General features: G+C 43.1%; 1 protein-coding gene across 1 annotated transcript; it reads right to left on the bottom strand.

The window, feature by feature from the left end:
* Positions 1-401: 401 nt before the first annotated feature.
* On the bottom strand, positions 402-5188 carry LOC137835226 (uncharacterized). The gene is made up of 7 exons (XM_068643628.2): positions 4810-5188; positions 4532-4600; positions 4231-4401; positions 3596-3766; positions 3050-3259; positions 1827-1915; positions 402-1407 (listed from the first exon to the last, which is right to left on the bottom strand). The coding sequence occupies exons 1-7, from the start codon at positions 4895-4897 to the stop codon at positions 661-663; spliced, it is 1545 nt and encodes a 514-aa protein (XP_068499729.2). The 5' UTR covers positions 4898-5188; the 3' UTR covers positions 402-660.
* Between the last annotated feature and the right edge of the window lie 17140 nt (positions 5189-22328).

Here is a 22328-nt window from a genome sequence, read left to right on the forward strand (position 1 = left end):
GTATTCTACAAACTTGATGTTTAGACTTTTATACAATATTAAGTTTTTAAAGTTTATGACATTTGACTAAATTACAAGATTTATAGATGATAAGATATTTTGAAAACATAATAATGTAATTTAGTCCAAATAATTCATCTACTTAGTTTTATCCTATTTAACATTCGAGACAACTAAAACTTCACAACTCCACATGCTTATGAAGATTTAATCCATTATTTTGAGGACTTTAGGATTTAACTTGACAAGCAACATAATGTTTAGGCACCTTTTTATAGTGATGGTCATTTATCTGAAGCCAGCATACCCTCATTGTTAATAGATATGCAGATGAATTGGTTGATTACGTTCCCAACCCAAGCCTACGTATGAAATTAACTGCAGCAAATACCAGACACTAATTTTATCATCTGCAATGTTCAAAGGGAGCAATCTCCTTGAAACTGAACAACTTTGTGGGGATGCCAATTTTTTTACAAAATGTTCGGCAAATGGGTCAAAATTAATCCTCCCACCCGCATGATTCACTAAGCACTGAGTATTTGCTTATAATACAGCTTCAAGTATAGGCTAACTTAAAACAGATGTAGGTGCAGATATCAATATAATGGTCCAATGGAGAACAGAATACTAGTGAAAAATAAATCATGCAAAACTTGTTTACTTAGAGTTGAATCGGAAGGTCTCCTCAGAAGCATACTTAGACCTCATACTGTAATGGTCAAACTTTGAATTATTACGATCAACAGCCCTTGTTTCAACAGGTTTAGCCTCAGCTCCCACCGCCCCCATAACAAATTCTCCACTCTTTTCTCGTTGCCTATGTCTTGGCCTTTCTTTCTGGCTCTTAGTTTTGGTGTATGGAGGAATCTCAGTGGATCCATAGAATTCAGCATAATCGGGTCGTTTTGATGATCGGTGCTTGCTTGACAAAGAAGGGTCCTTGAAACTGCTTGATTTTATCCTGGGGGGCTTCATTTCTGAATATTTCTCAGCTGTGCTTGGAGTATGGACATGTGGCGCCAGTCGATTATCGGTAAGAGTATGGACATGTGATGCCATCCGACTATCACTAAGAGGAGTATGGAGCTGTGATGGCAGCTGATTTTTGGTTAGAGGAGCATGCCCTTGAGCATTTTGTCTGTTGATCAATGGAGGCTGGGCTTCATCTTCAGGCATTACAAGACGATCTTTCAGCGGTGTTAAGCCTCTCTTGGAGATGCCAGGTCTGAAATGTGAAGGTATGAATTGAGTGAATGCTCCAGCTAATGCTTCAAGGGAAAGTTTAGAAAGATCAACAATGAGCTGTCCAAAAGACGGCCATCCCGGCTCCTCTTTACTGCTCTCCAGGATTGGCATGTGTTTCTCATTGCTTGCTGGCCCTTTCAACCCTCTTTCTGATGGTCTCTGCAGCATTTGTGCAGTGTATTTAATTAGCCAATTAGCAAGAGTGAACGTGAAATATACTAAATAAACCCCCAAAAAAAAAACTAGCAAAAGGACGGAATTTAGGGTCTGCTTGATTTGAGAAAATATTTTCAGTTCTTATTTTCCCTTTTCACAAATAATTACAAAAATGCTACCTTGTTTTCACTTTATTTATTTTAACGAGTTATACCAGAAGTAATAGAGACATGTTGTTTGTTGCCAGCATTGTTTCCAGTACAAATATTTTTGGTACAAAGTAAAAATCCTCCCTTTTGCAACTCTCAAGGCATATAACATGGTTCCAAAAGACAAAATGTTGGGCAGCACAAGGCTACAACATGTAAAATGTCACAATTCAGAAATTTCTGCTTTTACAAATTCTATTAAGCAAAACATACTGATTTTGAGAAGAAAGAGGATCCAAATCCCTGCTGAAGCATACATGTAGCATATCCTACTATAACGGCACCAACAACTGTAAGGATATCTGCAGGAAAACCCACAAAATAGACTAAAATCAGAAGTGAAATGGAGATATAGAGTATCCAAAGGAATGCAATCACGTCATCAGTTTTCCAGTAACACCAACACATTAAACAAGAATCTTCTGATAAACAATTAATCAGAACTGCCAAAAAAACTATAGCACTTGTCCAACTTGAATATTCCAATGCATTTATGGACCATAGCCAAGGGATTTAAAGACCAGGTCTGAGCTAACACATCAGTTGGATAAACTAAATCAACATGAAGTGACATCATTTCATGTGTCTGCCTCACAACTCTAGTTCATGACGGTAGATGTTCCCTTAAATTTGAAAATGGGATTGTACCATTTCAAATCGAGATGCATCCAACGCTACAGTCCCCATTCCCAGCTTAACTAAATATGCCATGGGAGATATGCAAGTAAATAGTCTTAGCTGAAACTGAACAGCCAATAATGTTCATAGAAGTTAGCAAAGTGACAAAATAGACATGCAGCCAACATACAACATACAGTTCTTTTTTTTTTCTTTTTTTTCTTTTCTTTCATCATAACTCATCTTTGATGCCTTTATTCCTGATTTCCCTTTTTTCCCCGTTCACAGATGATATTCAAATTCAAAAACATAACTTTAACATCTAAATCACAGATTGCAAAGACTAGAGGTTTTGGTTCTTCATTGAAGCATAAAGCATTCAAAACTTTCATGTCTTATCGCTGCATGCTTGGAGGATAAAGGAAAAAGCAGCAGAGTATTTGTATCTTATATCAACAGAAATTATTATATTCAACTATAATACATATCAAGCATAAGCCTACAGTACTCCTGAGGCAGATGGTGGAGGTACTATTCAACAAAGAGACTAAGGTTGAACCAGAGAGCTCTGACACCAACTTGAATTTGAATATGGTGTCTTATAGATTGATTTACATGAATAAGCTGCACATACATGTATACAAGACCAATAGGATCAATCCCTAATGTTAAGGGATTAGAATCACTGGATGAAAGAATATGCTAGCCGAGGAAACTAGGTTATCTAGTAAACAATACAAGGATATTTACAGAGTCCGAATAATAAACAAGGATATTTACAGAGTCCGAATAATAAACAAGAATATAAGAATATAAACCTGTACTGGAAATTGAATTAGACTGATAATCACAGTCCTCCTGGTCAAGAGAGATTTGCCGAAGAGCAGCATTTCCTCTATCAATGACCAACAAGGAACAGGTGGGTCGAACATATACCACATCAAAATCATTCGAGAACTTAGCATCCTCACTAGGCCCATCTCTGTACCCAGCGACATTTGATTTTCCTCCAGCAATGGTCGTCACACCTAAAAAATACTCACAAAGATCAATAATAAAGTAATAATATCCTTTTTCACCATTCTCAATGACAATTCTCCCAGTGCATTAGGATCCCATAACCACTGCAGCAGTGCTTGAATGAAGGAACTAGCATTATGCGTGATATTGGGCTGCGGGATTCTTATGTCAAACAGTTCTAGCAGGTTACAGTAAAAAGAATTCCAGAATTGCATCTTAGTGTAATAGTAACATTTCTATTGATACATTATTATGTTCACATTCCATTCTAATACTGCGCGTTACCAAAACACCATGTTAGTCATGACTACTAGATCTTTAAGCTGTAACTCATTATCACATACCAGAATCTCCAATCTTTCTGATAGCAAGATTCTGAGTATCAGCAACATAAACATTCCCCTTATCATCCACGGTTATGCCTTTGGGATGATTGAAACGAGCATCACTTGGTTTTCCATCCACATGACCAGTGTATCCCTGAAATGACCCTGCCACCAATCTTCCTCTACTATCTGCAGCCAGGTAGCACAAATAGATAGCAGAAGGAATTAGGATCCCTAGATGTAAGCCCAATCAAGGAAGATCAATTCATTTAAATTTTCAACTAATCCCAAAATTGTGTTTAACATGTAATATAACTTTCACTTACCAAAGCTGTTTAGAGAAACCCCTGGACAATATATCACATAAAGCTAAGGCTTAGATTCCGTCTTTTTCCCCTTTTTATTTTTTTTCGTTTGACTATAGAACTATCAATTCTCTGTTAACTTGAACCAGTAAAGTGACTAAAACTGGTATTCCTTTTCTCTTTCAATTTTTATCATCATTCTTACCCTTCACCAGCAACATCCAGAAGCAATTTCAAAAGAATTACGAAAATAGAGATATCCAAGAATGAATGTCAGAACTGCCATATCCTAACAAATCAAATTTGCTTATAACAGCTATATAAACTCAAGAACAGAAACAGCCATACATTGTGACAACGGCGGAGTTATCCGAACAATGTTGCTATTAATTGCATCAACAGCAAAGAGTTCCCCATCCTCCTCAGAGACACGGATCCCATGAGGGATGACCCCAATCTCGTTCCCTTCCACAACAGTCTCAACCACGTAACCATTTTCAAATTGAAGAACATTCCCATCTGAAAAGAAAGAACCAACAAACCACATTTACACATATTCACACACACAAACACCTTAACAATAAGCATGTTACACCAAAAACACGTGACCTTTGAAAGTTCTCAATCTCAGTAGAGAAATAGCAACAACCTGAGAGTGGCGTCTTGGAGGTAGACCTTGTCCATTTGATGATCGAAGACAGATGCTTAATCAAGGGCCCTGATTCATTAACACTGTTTAATTAAAGTAGCAAATAAATCTAGCATTGTTTAATCAAAGTAACCAAAAAGAAAAAAGAAAGAACGACTAAAAAGGCACCCAGTTAGGTATTCAATTCCCTTAAGCTAAAAGATCAAAAATTTAGCATACCCATTTAAAATTATGGAAAATTGACGCTGTGGACGAATTGGGGGAACAATTTTGTTTACCTGCAGGAGCAGCGTGAGGTTGAAAGCGGTGGGAGAAAGTGGGGGCAAATGCAATGAGAAGGAACAGGAAGAGAATGTGATTGTTCATGGTAATGGGCTAGGAATAGAAGGAACGAGCTGAACTAGGCTGTGCTGTTAGTTTGAGAAACAGCAGAAGAAGAAGGAAAGTAGTAGTAGCAAGGAGGTGGGTTCTTCTTCTTCTACTGCTTCATCTTGTTGGGGACACACACTCTCTCTCTTACACCAGTAAAGTGCTTTCGGTAAATATTTGACGTTGGCTTTTGCATTTACGCGGAAAGTGAGATTTTCGAGGAGAGCATGGAAGTTGTAGTGACGAAAGTGAATGCTTTTTGCCCACTTCACTCCTTTCATTCCCTCCTCATTCTTTTATGATTTCTTTGTTACATAAAATAGAAATAACTTCGGATGAAAATAAGTTCACAAAGTAGAAATAAATAAAAATTAATAATGAAATGGAATTTAAATTTTATTTAAGGAAAAAAAGAGAATATTTTATGAAAAATAAAAATATGAGTATAAGTTTAGGGCTTTTTCACTATTATGAGTAAAAATATGTAAAGAAAAAGTAATGAGTTCTATATTTTTTTAAATTATTTTTCCCCTCATCAAACTCAATGTATTAATTATATCTTCATATCTTTTATCCTTCCAATCAAAATAACTTTTCTTTTTCTTTTTTTCGTGCTCAATTGTATTTCTCAATTTTATTGAGTATAAATTTATTTTTTTAATACTTTTTATTTTCTTTGAATTTTTTATCCATATTATTGATTATGTTTTGAATTTTATGTCAATGTGGGGATTTATAGAACTTATGTCTCCAAAAGTTAATTTGTCTACACTTTTTCCCTCACCTAAAATTTTTAGGTAAAAAGTTTTTTAATTTAGTTAGAATGTATGGTTATTTTTACATGTGATATAATGATATATGATAAACATTTCGATTGTTATAATAATTATTTAAAAAATGTATATATAATAAATTTAGTTCAATGTAAATTATTGTTTTAGTAGTCATGTTCGAATCCAATATCTTGTTTAAGATAATCAAATTTAATATTATTTAAACCAACTGTCTGATTATGTACACGTTAATTTAGTTTATATTTTTTTTTTTATTACATAAATTCAACATTTTTAGAATAATTTTTTTTTATGGAACATATTTTCCAATATCTTTGAATTTAAGTTGAGGTGTTGATTGTAATAAAGATCGAGTATAACACTGATTAGATATCCATATAAAAAATAAACTAATGTTTTAACATTTAAATCGTTAAGTAAAGTTACAAGACTTTATAAGGAAGTTGAACAGAGCCTAAGATTGTATTTCACAAATAGATACAATATCTAATCAATAATAGCAACACAATAATTATACCTTTTCTTAGAGAAATTCCTCAAAGGGTAGTAGTCAAACACTTAATTACAAAGCAAGTACACAAATAAATGATAGTTATCTCTTCTTAATCTCCTCCTAAGACATTATTCTTTCAATTTACATTTCTAACTTAAAATAACACATATAAGAGGGTGACAAAAATAACTCCTCAGAGAGATTATATACCAAGAATTCTCATAAGGTGAGTAACTATAGTGAATGAAGAATACAAAGGTTTTACACACTTAACACTAAGTTTAGAACTATATTTCTTTTATATGATTTCTCGATATATTTTTTCAATGAAAATCTCTTACATTCCTTGATATATATATATATATATATATATATATATATATATATAAAGAATTTGATTATTTCTTGGAATAATATTTAAAAGTTATATCTTTTTGTGTTTAATAACTTGATTGCAAATTTTTTAATTTGTTTTGGCTTGATTTCATTTTTTTATTGATAATCAACATTATAATGTGAGGGTTGTACTTTCTTTTGGAAGTTGCATGAATAAACAAAGAAACGATGCATATGTATATGTAATATAATGTTCATATATAATTATAATGTTTGCTTGTTTCCTTATGAGTATATTTTCTTACATGGAAAATATAGTTCTTTCGGACATTGCATGTTATTTTTAAGCAAATTGCAACACATGTAAACTTACTATATATATGTATCGTTACGTAGAAAAAGTATTTGTAATTACAACTTTTTAGTGTTAGTATTTATTAACAAGATCATCCAAATTTAATTATATTGTTAAGTTGTCTTTGTTTGTACTAAATGACCACTAGAAAATATAATGCTACAACTTTGTAGAACATACGTTAGACAGTTCATGGCATATAATACGGATATGTAAAGCATTTAAGAAATTTCATCCATATATATTGTCATCATAACTTTATTCACTAAGAGAAACTCTAGTAGTTCTAATTGAGAGCAAACTATCAGGTTCTCGATAATAAGTGCATTAAAAATGGTAGTGAGTGAAAAGTAAGTATAGAATTGAGTTAAAGTTAATCTTTTTTTTGGATATACTATTATAAAAGTTTTTATGATTTTTTTTTAAGTCAAATATATGATATATTTCAGGCTAATTCTCCCACACCATATCTTTCATGTTGGCACCCAACATGTCCATGTGAAATTACTATAATATCCTTAATGAAGTAGAAAGTAGGTTAAATTTAAGTGCACCCAACACCCAGCAACCAAGAACAATGCGTTTTCATTCTTCCAGACATTGACACAAGCGGGTGGAACTCAAATCCAAAATTCCTACACACATCTAGCCAGCATTGAGTCAACGTTTTTGAGGCACTACGGCGACGACAGAGAGTGGAGGCGTAGCGAGAAGGCACCGGGGAAGGAGACGCAATGCAAAACAGTAAGTTTTCGCGAAATTTTTGGCTTCTGAAATATATGTGTGTGTATTCATAGTTGTGTTAATGTGTTTTGGACGTGTATATCTGGTGTAGTTTCGGATGGTTATGTCCGGAAGAGTCTTTTGCTTGACTAGTTCTGGATATTAATATTCGTATGGGTCGTGGATGAGAACATCCAGAATGTGTTTTGTAGTAGTTACAAATTTGGATATTCAGAAGTAAGCTTGTCTGTGTGTTTTTTTTTTTTTCTGCCCCTTGCAGTCAATATGTTTCCGTTGTTGCTGCCTTTAAAACTGGCCTTATAATATTAGTGATTAATTTATATTTGTTACACATTCAGGACTAAATAATTTTTTCATTCTTTATCAAGTTAAATCCTAAAGTACGCAAAATAATGGATCAAATCTTCATAAGCATGTGGAGTTGTGAAGTTTTAGTTGTCTCGAATGTTAAATAGTATAAAACTAAGTAGATGAATTATTTGGACTAAATTACATTATTATGTTTTCAAAATATCTCATCATCAATAAATCTTGTAATTTCGTCAAATGTCATAAACTTTAAAAACTTAATATTGTATAAAAGTCTAAACATATAGTTTATAGAATACTGTTACTGCGCAGTGCTAACATGAAACAACAAGCATATGGAGTTAGCTGAAAATATTACACAAGCAATTTAATGAGTAAATGGATTGGTGACAAAAAAAAGGTAAGCTTTATGTACTGGTCAGACCTCGAACATCGGCTGAAGAGATCGACATCAGACATTAAATCGGATCTCGGCAGTCCAACCACATTAATGGGCCACGTAGGTGGGCCCCATAAATAATATTGAGTTATTATCCATACAAGAGAGGGACCTAAGTCACGAGAGGATTCATGCATGCGGTGTGTATAACACGTTCAGGTCTAGCACAAGTAAATAACCCTTGGAGGCGCTAAGGCCCGTTAGGGTTAGGGTTTCCAAGGGTAGACTGCATGCATGGCACGTGAATACTTAGGACACCCATAGAATAGATGGCCCCGCAGTGCTGGTACATGAGTAGGTACCCTGGTGGCCATATTGTTAGAGATTTTGCACTCCAGAAGAGACAAGTCTTGTGTCGCGGCTGCGTTAAGCTTGTTCAATGCGTCACAAGATGCCTCACCAGTAACCCTAATTCCACTAAAGGAAAGATCCTCGTGGGATAGGGAGTTGACCTAGATACAACCTATATAAAGGGTGGTAAGAACCCTAGAAAAAGTGATGGAGGAGGGCCCAAGCTCACCACACGATGAAAGCCAAGCCTCCAAGACTAGACGGTCTAGCCTATGATGAGGAGCGTCTAGACTCAAAAAGGAGCGTCTAGCCCATGAAGAGGAGCGTCTAGGCCATGATGAGGAGCGGCTACATAAGGAGCGTCTAGGCCATGATGAGGATTCCTTCTAGACCGTCTAGCTTCACATACACATGGGTCAAAGCTACGGTTTTGGGAAGAGAAGACCTTTGTAATTGTTACATAAAGGCCCATTAGGGGTGCTTAGTAATTAGAGTAGTGTAGAAAGCATATTTGTGTGAACATTCTAGAAAGACCATGGAGGGGGGGGTGAGCATAAAAACTAGACACACCCCTCCCCATGTGCTCATTTGTGCACCCATGTGCCATGTGCACCCATGTGCTTCACATTTACATTTCATTTGGCTAGCATTAGGGTTGCATTATGGTCCTCCTTAGCCTATAAAAGGAGGAGCCTACACCTTGTATTTCAAGTTTATTGTGAGTAAAGTTATGCTGCCCATTTGTGCTCAACTTTGCTTCTCCCTAGAATCCTAGGCTCTAAACTTCAATTCCTTCATCTTTTCCCTTGGGCTGGCCGAACCACCCAATACCCACACTTATCATGCACCTACAAGATCAACACCACTCTTAGGAGGATCTTGCTCACTCTCATTCATTGCTTCCGCCCCATACTCTACATTGATTCAAGAAGAACTTCATGAAAATGCCATCAAAAAGTACGCCGTTTCTAAGATTGAAACTGCTTTACATACTTTACTGTTTCTTAGCCTAGTACTGACTTGATCATTAGAGTGCAATCAACAGGTAGGGCCCCCTCTACTACCCAAGGAGAGAGCGGAAACCATCAAGAGATAGGAGGAGCCACCATCTACCTTTGAAGTCAACGGCGGTTGAGTTAACCAACGAGAACATTTGGCGCCCACCGTGAGGCTCGATAAAACTAGGTCACATCCACATTCATGTTGAGAGCCACCCAACAACATGAGGAGTACAAGGCAAGGTGCATCTGCACTAGAAGGAGGAGATATTGTCTCCATACAACAACTGATGGAGACCATTCACGCTTTCCAACTGACCAGGACAGGATTCTGGCTTAAGTGCGAGCCGAGCAGGCGGCTAGCCAGAACCACTACCAAAACGACTTGGCAGCGTCACATGCAGCCAACGAAGAACTACGCAAAGATTTACAACGCATGGGTGAGCGCACAACTGGTGAGTGAACCCCGCCCGTACCAGTTAGGGCTTGCCCCATTCCGTTCTTACAAGCATTTATGGACATTGTAATACTAGCCACCTTCGTAGGTCCAAAGATCACCTTCACAGGTGTAGAGGACCCAGAAGCCCACATCACAGCCTTCCGCACCCAGATGATGGTTTCAGGAGGCACCAACACCATGCACTGTAAGTTGTTTATGAGTACGTTCTCAGGCTCGACGTTGGACAGGTTTGTCAGCCTCCCTGATGGACACATCACCTCTTTCGATCAGTTCTCAACGCTATCTAGGGAACAATTCATCGTCAATCAGGCTCCCCCTCCTATCTCTTACGATCTCTTTGACGTAAAGCAGTATCAGGGAGAGCCTTTGAAGGATTTCTTGAACAGGTTCGGGGCATTGGTGGTGAAGCTGCACACCAAAGATGAAGATATGACGGTATTCGTAACCCTGCATACTTTAATTCAGTGATGGCAGTCCATACTTCATCTGTAACCTCCATATCAACTCATTTTACATGAGAAACAAGGTTATTTCCAACAAATTGAAGGTTAGTATAGAATACCCTTACAAGATCAGGATATATGTTCCCTGACATCTCAAAGAACCTTTTCAGCATCTGTTCCTTGATAAGACTTCTCAACTCAACCAGCTCCTGCTCCCTTAACCAGTTGAAAGAGATGAACTTTGGGTTGTTTATTGGCTTCTTACTTGTCTCATGAAGATATTTCTCAACCTTTTCATCTTCACCTGAGAACCATGCCTCAATGCATCCTCCCCTTCTACAACCCTTGTTTTGATCCTCTTTGATGAAGGGGGTGTGGAATCCATGAAGGCAAAGTGAAAAACAGAAACCAGATTGAGGAAGAATGGCATATTTGAAAAACAGCAAGAGATATGGCAATGGGTTGTTTTTGTGCAGAAAAACAGTTGCAAAAGAGTATTTATATGCACAAAAAGAAGCTTCAATTCTTGGCTTTTAGTGGGTTTCAATTTCCAAGAAAGATAATCTGTTCAAACCCTTCACATAAATGCGTCAGTCCACACCAGAAAGCACATGCATATTTGACTAGTCATAAAGGCACTTTGAATTATCAAGATATGGATTATATTCCATTCAGAACCAAAAAATAAACACTCTTTCTACACTAAATATGACCAACAATAAAAGCAATTTTGACTCGTAACTGCTTGAGAAGAGAATCTGCAATAGAAACAATGCATAGAGAAATTAACTCAATTTAATGCAGTGCTGACAGAGGCAAACAATCGATTGTTTTTCTGTGACAGAGATTAAAGAATTTCACAAATTCAGAATAAACAGTCAGAGAAGAATCAGAAAGAAAGTTTTACATGCACCTTCACGTAGATGAAAAATACATACATCAATTAATATTTTTCATACACTTAAATTAAAGACTATTCAAGACAAGAAAGTTAAAACAAGGAAAGTCTTGTCCTTTTTACAATGTAGTTCTTTCAATGAGTCATTGTCCATGATCAAGAAACTTCTTTTGGCCTTCAAGAAGACTAAGCTTGTACAAAACAGTAATTGGAAGTCCAGAAAGTCCCTTCATAAGCTTGATCTTGTGATTCAAGACTCCTTGATCTCTTAGCAATCCTGCAAAACCATGAAATCAAGCAACAAGATTTGGTCCCCTTACATATGTGGGTCCTTTAACTTTATCATGAGGAACCTCGAAATTCTTGGGAACCCATCTCATTACACCTTTAGGAACAAAAAATTTCCTAATATTGCAGAATCTAACTGAGTGGCCTCTCTTCATGTAATAAAAACATGTAACTGTTGAATCAAGTGTGATAAAAGGCTTTGAAGAATCCAAATCCAAGTATTTTAAGCAAGGCTGAAGTTGTTGTTGTGTTTATGATAGGATTTGGGTAGTTTATCTGTGTAATCCACTTTTTGTTGAATCTAAAGCTAAAGTGTTTTCAAATCTTTTAAGATTAAAGTGTTTTTCAAACTAAGTGAAAAACAACCTGTTGTTTTGTCGAAACAACCGATTGTTTTACTCTTATGTGTTTTTGAAAAGGTTGAAAATTGTTTTGATTGGTTGACTTGTTGTCAAACCAAAACAATTGATTGTTTCGTGCTTTCAATCGATTGTTTGTTTGAAAATTCTAACAAAATTCTGTTTTGTTAGTTGAGTGTGCTTTAAATGATTTTTAACTGAATACGCTCTTGTATTAAATGCTTTGACCAATCTTTGAAAGCTTTAAATAGTTTGTTTATGTTTTATAACTGTACCGATCGGGTAGTCGGAAGTGATGACGTGGCAGCAAGCGATAATATAGGCGTGTTGAGTGGAACACTTGGCTGACAGAAGGGAAGCACATCGGGAAGTTTGTGTAGTCGCCAATTGTTAGCTTGGCGTTCTCTGATCTCTGGTATGTATGACCGCAGTCACCAAGCTCGCGTCATGGTCGCCGTATGTGAGTTTTAGGCGACCAAGTGGTTAGAGACCGCCGAAAGGGGCACATCGCCGAAAGATTAAGAAGGCTTGCTTAAAGCTTTCATGAAGTACGAGCACGAAGGATGAGGTTGTCAGATGATCATTCCCTAGCCAGAGGTCAAGGCAAGGGAACAGTTTACCAGAACATGCACGATGTGCAAGTGAAGCAGATTGTGATAGCGGCAGGCGAGACCACAGAGAAGGTGTGCATGGTGACACCCCGTACTCGCCACTTAGAAGAGATCGCGCTCCAAGGAAGCTGTAGTTACTCCTCGCATGGGTAACTTGGTCGAATAGCTTGAAGAGTAGAGGTGACGCTCAAGTAGAAGGTGGCTCCAGATGGTGGCACGTGTACAGCTGGATGCGAGCCACGTGTCCAGAGGTGTAACCGTCAGGAGAGAGAAAGTGCTCAGGTATATAAGGAACTCTAACGAACTTCTGAGGTACGCGCATTTAGAACACTTCTTTACGCTTTTGAGAACACTTGAGTACGCTGAGAGAACATTTGCACGGTTCCTTGAGTTTTAGCTTTTCTCTCTTAGTATTTGGTGATTCCGTCACTGACTTGAGCGTCAGAGCGCGATCGGCCGCAACGGCGCCACTCTGTCTCTTTCAGGTTCTTGCGAGGAATTGAGGCTTGAAGGACAGAAGCTAACGTGGTGCGAAGTTGATCGAGAGAAGATACCTTTGACGTGGCAAGACTGTTGCACTCGAGTCAACCGGCAGGATCATCAGGCGCCCACCGTGGGGCCGTGTAAAACGTGTTTCCCATCCACAGCGTGAGTTCTTGAAGCTTCTACGGTTTTTTGTGTGGTTGTGTGCTGGTGCAACCCTTTTCGGCATTTTCCACCGTTCGTTTGAGTTTTCATTCGGTGTATCGGCGTTTTCCACCGTTCGTTTGAGTTTTCATTCGGTGTATCGGCGTTTTTCACCGTTCGTTCGAAGTTTCGATCGGTAGTTTGAGGTTTTCCACCGTTTGTTCGAGTTTTGTTCGGTGAATTGAAGTTTTTCTCCGTTCGTTTGAGTTCTTGTTCGGTGAGTTGAAGTTTTTCGCTGTTTGTGCGAGTTTCAATCGGTGAAATCGAAGTTTTACCGTTCGTTCGTGTTTCTGACCAGTGAATCGGGAGTTTTGGTGGAGAAGCGTTAGTTTCGTGTCAAGGTTGCAAGTTTCTGTGGAGGTTTTGACATCCAAATCTATCGGCGTGCTGTTGTGGTTGCGCTCTTGGAAGTTCCTTGGAGTTTACGAAGTTTTGACAAGGTTTTGTTCGCTGAAGTTTGATTTGCTGATTTTTCATGAGAAAGATGAGAAGTACGCGTTCCAGTCCCGTTGTGCCAGCTGCTACAGAAGGCGCCATGACCATGGCGCAAATGATGGAGATCATGCGCGCATTGCAAGAAAACGTGGAGGCATCGCGCATAGAGCAAGCGAAGATGCATGAAGACCTGGTCGCCTCTCAGGCCAGGAATGAAGAGCTTAGCAAAGTCACGGAGGAATTGTGTCAAGCTCTTCAGGAGCAGAGAGGACGCACAGTTGTTGAAGAAGTTGCGCCGTCATCGCCACCGCGCGTTTTCCCAGTGCCGTTTGCTCAGGCGATCACGGACACGCCGATCCCTGTGAAAGCCTCTTTTACCGGCGTGGAGGATCCTGAGGCACATCTCACTACGTTCCACACGCAGATGATGCTGTCAGGGGGCTCAGATGCTGTATATTGCAAGATGTTTGTGAGCACGCTCTAGGGAACAGCGCTGGAATGGTTTGTTAGCCTGTCTACGGGTCACATAACCAATTTCCAGCAGTTTTCGAAGCTTTTCGTCGACCAGTACATTGTGAACAAGGCCTAGGGTGTCTTATGATTTGTTCGATGTAAGGCAGTATCAGGGAGAGTCCCTCAGGGACTATTTGAATTGTTTTGGAGCACAGATGGTCCGCTTGCCTGCCAAAGACGAGGAGATGTTGGTATACGCCTTCAAAAAGGGCGTGCTGCCGGGACCTTTATGTGAGGCGCTGATTAGGGCCCACCCCGCCACATTTGCTGAAGTTAGGCGACTTGTTGTGGCCCACATCGTCGACGAGAGTGAGGTCGCCGAGAAGAGAGGGAGCGTGGCTCCTGCTAGGCCACGAGCCCAGACTAGAATCCAGCCACAGAGGGTGCTGGAGACGATGGCAGCTAAGAAGGATCAGAGGACTCACCATCCTTATGATCCAAAGAAAAACAAGGGAAGGGGCCCAGGGCGCCCCAGGGAGTTCAATCGCCCACCAAGGTACAAGTTTGTCATGGGATTGGCGGACCTGATCGCCATTCCCAACATAGCTGCCAGGCTTAAAGCGCCTGAGAAAGATGGCGACAAGGTGTTAGGACCAAAACCAAACGCCTGGTGTGAGTTCCACCAGAGTTTTTGGTCACACCCTTGATTCGTGTTTGGCCCTGGGTTACCAGCTCGACGACCTGGTCAAGAGCGGCTTCTTGAATGATTACCTGCTGGACAAGAGGACGGGGGGTGCGTCGAGCTCCCAACCGGCGAGCGGTGAAGGCCAGCAGCATGAAGTGCCCACCCATGGCGAGATCCACACCATTGCTGGAGGCTTCTCAGGTGGTGGATGCACTGCATCACAGCGAAAGAAATATGCAAAGTCTGTGATGGCAGTGGATGTTTTCGAAGATCACTCGCCAGATGTGGACATTACGTTCACAAAGGAGGATCTCAGGGACGTTGTGCCTCACGACAACGATCCCATAGTTGTCTCGCTAGTCACGGCGGGAAGGAAGGTCCATCGGGTGCTGGTGGACCAAGGAAGGTCGACAGATGTGATGTTCTGGTCGATTTTCACCAAGTTGCAACTACCCCTTGACTAGTTAAGGCCCTATGGAGGATGCTTATATGGGTTCGCTGGCGATCAGGTGGAGGTCAGGGGGTACATTGAGCTGAGGACAACGTTCACGGATGGGGCGGCCTCGAGGACGGAGAAAATCAAGTACCTCGTCGTGAATGCCCCCTCAGCGTATAACATTCTGTTGGGAAGGCCAACCCTCAACAGAATAGGAGTTGTACCCTCAACCAGGCATATGAAGGTCAAGTTGCCATCGATGGAGGGGGTGGTGATCACCATCAGATCTGACCAGAAGGAGGCGAAGAAGTGCTATGAGAATAGCCTCAAGAATAAGAGGTCAGTGAGCTACATCACCACGACGCCGCCTCCCGGTGTGAAGCCCAGGCCAACAGAAGGGCGAGTTGTTGATGCGGCGATGGAAGTGGCCGCCGGAGGCGATGTCACCATGATAGACGCTGAGGTTGAGGGAAAGAGCGCCGGACGGGAAGAAGAGGCGAGAAACCGCCCAGAGGAAGCGAGGGAGTCGGGAATCGCCAGGGCGGTAATCGCCAGGGAAACCAGACCCAAACCCGTCGAGGAGTGGCTCGAGAGGGAGATCGGGGGCAAGGTCTTCAAGTTGGGAAGATCTTTGGAAGGTGAGCTCCAAGACCAGATCGCCAAGGTGATAGAGCGACATCTGGATGCTTTTGCATGGTCTGCTTCAGACATGCCGGGAATTGACCCCGACTTCTTGTGTCACCATTTGGCAATGGACACACAGGTCAGACCAGTGCGACAGAGAAGAAGGAAGTTTAATGAGGAGAGGAGACAGGCGATTAGGGATGAAACGCAGAAGCTCCTCGCCGCAGGCCATATCAGGGAGGTCCAGTACCTTGAATGGTTAGCTAATGTTGTACTGGTGAAGAAGATCAACGGGAAGTGGCGCATGTGCATCGACTTCACAGACCTGAACAAGGCTTGTCCAAAGGATTCATACCCTTTGCCAAGCATAGACGCCCTGGTCGACAGCGCAGCAGGGTGCAAGTTGCTGAGTTTGCTGGACGCCTTCTCGGGGTACAACCAGATAAAGATGCATCCCATGGATGAAGAGAAAACTGCCTTCATGACTGAGAGGTCGTGCTACTGTTACAAGGTGATGCCCTTCGGGTTGAAGAACGCGGGGGCCACGTACCAAAGGCTGATGGATAAGGTACTTGCACCGATGCTGGGAAGAAATGTGCAAGCGTACGTAGATGATATGGTCGTGACCTCGTTGGAGAAAAGCAAGCACGTCTCAGATCTGGAGGAGCTGTTTACCACGATTGCCAAGTTCAGATTAAAGCTAAACCCCGAGAAGTGCATTTTTGGCGTGGAGGCGGGGAAGTTCTTGGGTTTCCTCTTAACTGAAAGGGGAATAGAGGCAAATCCTGATAACTGTGCTGCCATCTTGGCGATGAGAAGCCCGGCTACCGTGAAGGAGGTGCAGCAGCTTACAGGTCGGATGGCCGCCCTGTCTCGTTTTATGTCAGCTAGTGGAGAGAAAGGCCATCCGTACTTCCAATGCTTAAGGCGAAACAACAAGTTTGTCTGGTCGAAGGAATGCGAAGAAGCCTTCGTGAAGCTTAAAGAATACCTGGCGAGCCCGCCGGTTTTGTGCAAACCTTTGGTGGGAACCCCTCTCAGGTTGTATTTTGCTGTAACTGAGACGGCGGTGAGTGCGGTGCTCGCCCAAGATCAAGATCAGGCCCAGAAGCCTATTTATTTCGTCAGCAAGGTGTTGCAAGGCCCAGAAGTAAGGCATTAGGCCTTGGAGAAAGCTGCGCTGGCTGTGGTATTTTCGGCGAGGAGGTTGCGCCACTATTTCCACAGTTTTACAGTGCTGGTGATGACCGACCTTCCCATCCAGAAAGTCTTGAAGAAGCCTGATGTAGATGGGAGAATGGTGAAGTGGGCAGTGGAGCTGTCGGAGTTCGGCATCAAATATGAGTCCCGAGGACCGATCAAGAGGCAGATTTTCGTTGATTTCGTGGTCGAGCTCTCGTCGGAAGCAGCACGAGTTGAGGGGGACGATTTTCGCTGGGTGCTTTCGGTGGACGGATCGTCTAACCAGCAGGGTTGCAGTGCTGGAGTCATTTTAGAAGGGCCCAACGACGTGCTGATAGAACAGTCCCTGAGGTTTGCCTTTAAAGCTAGCAACAATCAAGCAGAATATGAGGCGTTGATCGCTGGAATTTTGTTGGCTAAGGAAATGGGGGCTAGGGTGTTGATGGCCAAGAGTGACTCATTGTTAGTCACGGGACAAGTAATAGGCGAGTTCCAGACCAAGGATCCACAAATGGCGGCTTACTTGGAGTATGTGCAGGAGTTGAAGATTCCTTTGTCTCATTTGAAGTAGTGCATGTGCCCAGAGAGCAAAATGCCCGAGCTGACTTGCTAGCCAAGCTCGCCAGTTCGGGCAAGGGGGGTAGGCAGAGGACAGTTATTCAAGAAACTCTGAAGACGCCTAGAGCGTTTGTGGCAGACCACCTAGTTCTTCAGATAAGCAAGTCGACCAAGGGCAGCCCCAAAAGGTGTTATTCTCCCCGTTTCAGAGGATGTCCAATCAGTCATTAAGAGCGCTCCTATGGTTCAGAGAGTGTCACGTCAATAATTCGAGAATTGTTGAGTCAGCAGGGAGCGACACGTCATCAGGGTGGCACGTGGACGGCGTGGGCGAGGCCTTAGTCTTTATGCTGAAGACAAGTCTTCGGCTTAAGACTGGGGGGCTTGTGTACCGTCCCGTACCCGGGCGTTGACTAAGTCAAGGTCAAAGTCAACACCAGGGGTCAAAGTCAACACAAGGCGTTGCCTAGGTGAAGAGGCGCTAAGTGCCAGCGTCGTCAAGAAGAGGCGTCGCCAAGGCAAGGCGTCGCCTAGGTGAAGGCGTCGCCCAACCAGGGCGTCGCCAGATCAAACATTACTAAAGCAAGGCAATCACAGTGTGGTTCCCCGATACCCATGGGTAGGAAAGACCATGGAGGGAGCGACGCCGTGGGAAGGCCTCAGGTCCCGATAATCCGGGGCAGTGATAAAGAGAAGGAAAAGGTGGCTTCAAGGCCATAGTGATAGCACCAGTGTAGGGCAGCCTGACTCGTGAAGTACCCCTGCCGCCCCAGAGACGCCTTTGGGACAGATACGACTCAAGAGGAAGGTCACGCCCAGGGTAGCCGGGTGCAGGGTACGAGAGGAAGGCAGATACGCTCTCAAAGTAAGTGACTAGATGATTGGGGGCGTGAGTTGGCACCCAAAAAGTCACCCCTTGCGCAGTAGCACTCCCAGGCAGGAGGACTCACACGTAGAAACGTCCCCAGCTGGGCAGAAACGCCCCCAGATGGGGTCATGGCGTCGTGAGGCCCTCCACGTGTACGACAGCCAGGTCAGGTACCAGGTAATTAAAGTCATTTAGCACAATTTCTGTTTTGAGCGTTTAAAGTACTATAATGGCTCTCAAGCGTTTCAACGTCTTAAATGCGCTACGTTTTCTAATTAGACGTCTTAGTTGAGCGCGTTACGTTTGTGATTGATCCTGCCTGTTGACCGGAACGCTGGAAATTGCCTCGTCAAAGGATCGACGTGCGCACCGCTTCTCACCTCCGTTCCTCTTCGGGATCTATCTCAAGAACCTGCAAAGAAACAACACGGCGCCGCTGCGGCCGATCGCACTCCAACGCTCAAGTCAGTGACGGTATCACCAAAAACTAAGAGAACTAGAACCGTGCAAATCCTCTCTCACAGTCAGCTCTAACTCGCAAGCGTAAAGTGTATGAACTGAACGTGCGTACCTCAGAAAGTTTGTTAAGAACTCTTATATACCTGGTAGCTTTCTCTCTCCTGGCAGTTACAGACTCGGACACGTGGCTCGCATCCAACTGTACACGTGCCATCATCGGGAGGCTCCCTGACTTGGCGCTGCTTCTACTCTTATTTTGGCTAAGTTACTTATGCATGGTACTGCCCAGTGCATAGCTAACTTAGGAGTGCGATCTCGACTGGAACTGGCGAGTTAGGGGCCTTCATACACCTTCCCTGTGGTCTCGCCGGCCGCCTTCATAATCTGCTTCTCCTTCATCTTCGGCGATGTGCTTGCTCTGGCGATCTCCGACTGTTTGGTCGCCTGGGTCTACATCTGGCGACTTCATCTTCAACCTGGCGATCGCCCATTCTGGTAAACTGGAAATCGGAACACACCAACTTAACAACTGGCGACTACACGTGCTCCCCGACTTCCTTCCCTTATGCCAACCTGGCACCTTGTCAACACGCCTACACTGTAGCAGGATGTCACGTCATCACACCCGACCACCAGGGCGGTACACAAGCCCCCCAGTCTTAAGCGAAGACTTGTCTAGCGAAAAGACTGAAAGAGCCTTCGTTAACACCGATCTACGTGGCCCTGACGCGGAATTCCAAGCGGTTGTACCTTCTGCTGCTCTGACGCTCGCAGAAATCGAACACTCCCGGGTGGAGGATGCAATGAACACCGAGCTCAGGCTGGCGCGCAAGGAGGCTACTGACCTTCGCCGCAAAGTTCACGATCTTGCCCAAGAGAAGGTCGAGCTGGAAAGCAAAATCGTGCCTCTTCGCGCCAAGGCGATCGACCTGGAGGCTCACATTCAAGCTGACGTCGCTAAGGTGCAAAAACTGGAGCAGAGGTCGATCGACCGAGAGAAACTACTTGGGCAAGTAGAAAAGGCGAGGGACGACGCCATGGCTGATCTCGTCGAGGCCGATAAAGAGAAGGGAAAGATGGCTGCTGAGTTGGCCCAAGCACAATCGGAATCCAAGAAGGTTACTGAAGACCTCCTCCAGGCTCAAGAGACCAACAAACAACTTAAAGAACAGGTTGAAGAGCTGGAAAAGCAGAACAAAGAGCTGAAAGAGCAAACCGAAGACCTCAAGAAGCGGATTGAGGAACTTCAGGGGCAAATCGAAGCACTCAAGCTGAATTCTGCTCAGATTCTGGCTGCTGGATTCGAGGCTGCGCGGGAACAATTCGCTTGCCTATTTCCCGATCTGGATCTCAGCCTGGTGTCGTTGAACAACGAAGTAGTAGATGGAAAGGTCGTTCCTGCTGAAGACTAATCAACTCCACCTCATCTGCTACTTTTATGATTTCCCTTGTATTATTCTATAAAAACTCCTGTATGTATGCCTTCAACAAATACTTATCTCAATGACAAAGCTTGGGTATTCACTCTCTTGACTTCTTTAAGCGCTTTAACCCTCCTTGCATGTTTAACTTTGTCGGATTTAACTTAACGATTTTGCAAACACGACCTTTTAACTTAACCGCTTCGAACCACTTCAAACTCAGGTAATAATCACCTTAACCAACTTGTACTCTTAAAGCAACTAACCTTATCACAAAAATACCCTTCAAGCAACGAACTGTAACTCAATTATTGGCTCAAATAACGTCCCACTCGACCTGCTTCCTCAAACAAGTCTTTCAGCCTTCTCGCCGTGTTTGACCTTTTCCTGATCGCCAAGAACTCTTGGTACCATTAGCTTTTCCTAGCCTCGTGCTTTGGCAATCGTTTCTTCACACGGGGCAGAGACGCCTTTAGGGATCTGTCTTTACCCTCCTGGACTTCAGAACAAAGACCGGCTGACTAGGCGTTCTCTTCGAACCTACCTTAGCCACCTTCCATACTTCTTCCACCCTCTGCGCCACACCTGAACTCGTTCGAGACGGGAAGGATTTTATCTTGCCCAAGCTCGCATGTAAACGAGAAGGTCTTTTAACTCGCCTGAACTCGCTCAACGGCGAGAAGGACTTTATCTGGTGCCTCAACTTGCCCAGGGTGTATATCTCCTCCCCCCTGGATGCACTGAGGACCCTTTCTTTTTCTCGCCTGCACTCGCTCGACGGCGAGGAGGTCTTTAACTGGGATAGAGGCGAACCCCGAAAAATGCGCGGCGATTATCGCCATGCGAAGCCCGACGTCGGTAAAGGAAGTGCAACAGCTGACAGGGCGGATGGCGGCGCTCTCGAGGTTTGTTTCCGCCGGGGGAGAGAAGGGGCATCCATATTTCCAGTGCCTCAAGAGAAACAGTCGCTTTGCATGGACTGATGAATGCGAAGCGGCTTTCATTAAGCTAAAGGAGTACCTGGCGACGCCACCGGTCCTCTGCAAACCGGTAACGGGCGTGCCCCTTCGGTTATATTTTACTGTAACGGAGCGGGCTATCAGTTCTGTGTTAGTCCAGGAGCAGGACCAGAGTCAAAAGCCCATCTATTTTGAAAGCAAGGCATTACAAGGAGCTGAGACGAGATACCAAGCGCTGGAGAAGGCAGCGCTAGCGGTAGTGTTTTCTGCCAGGAGGCTCCGTCATTACTTCCACAACTTCACGGTGGTGGTGATAACAAACCTCCCTATACAGAAGGTGTTGCAGAAGCCTGACGTGGCGGGAAGAATGGTGCGCTGGGCGGTGGAACTGTCAGAATTCGACATCCAGTATGAGCCTAGAGGATCCATCAAAGGGCAGGTATACGCAGATTTTATAGCGGAACTTTCGCCCGGAGGTGAGCAAGAGGTGGAAGTGGGCTCGCAATGGCTGCTCTCGGTTGATGGCTCTTCCAACCAACAAGGGAGCGGTGCGGGAATAGTCTTGGAGGGACCCAACGACATACTGATCGAGCAAGCTCTGCGTTTCGCCTTTAAGGCAAGTAACAATCAGGCGGAGTATGAAGCCCTAATAGCAGGAATGCTCCTGGCCAAGGAGATGGGCGCGCAAAACCTCCTGGTGAAAAGCGACTCCCAGCTGATTACGGGGCAGGTGTCGGGTGAGTTCCAGGCGAAGGACCCACAGATGGCGGCGTATCTGAAATACGTCCAGTTGTTGAAGGGAGCATTCAACGCTCTTGAGCTGATACATGTCCCGAGGGAGCA

This window comes from Phaseolus vulgaris, chromosome 5 (genome assembly GCF_051622355.1).
Source record: "Phaseolus vulgaris cultivar YP4 chromosome 5, ASM5162235v1, whole genome shotgun sequence".
In the NCBI taxonomy this organism is placed as follows: Eukaryota; Viridiplantae; Streptophyta; class Magnoliopsida; order Fabales; family Fabaceae; genus Phaseolus; species Phaseolus vulgaris.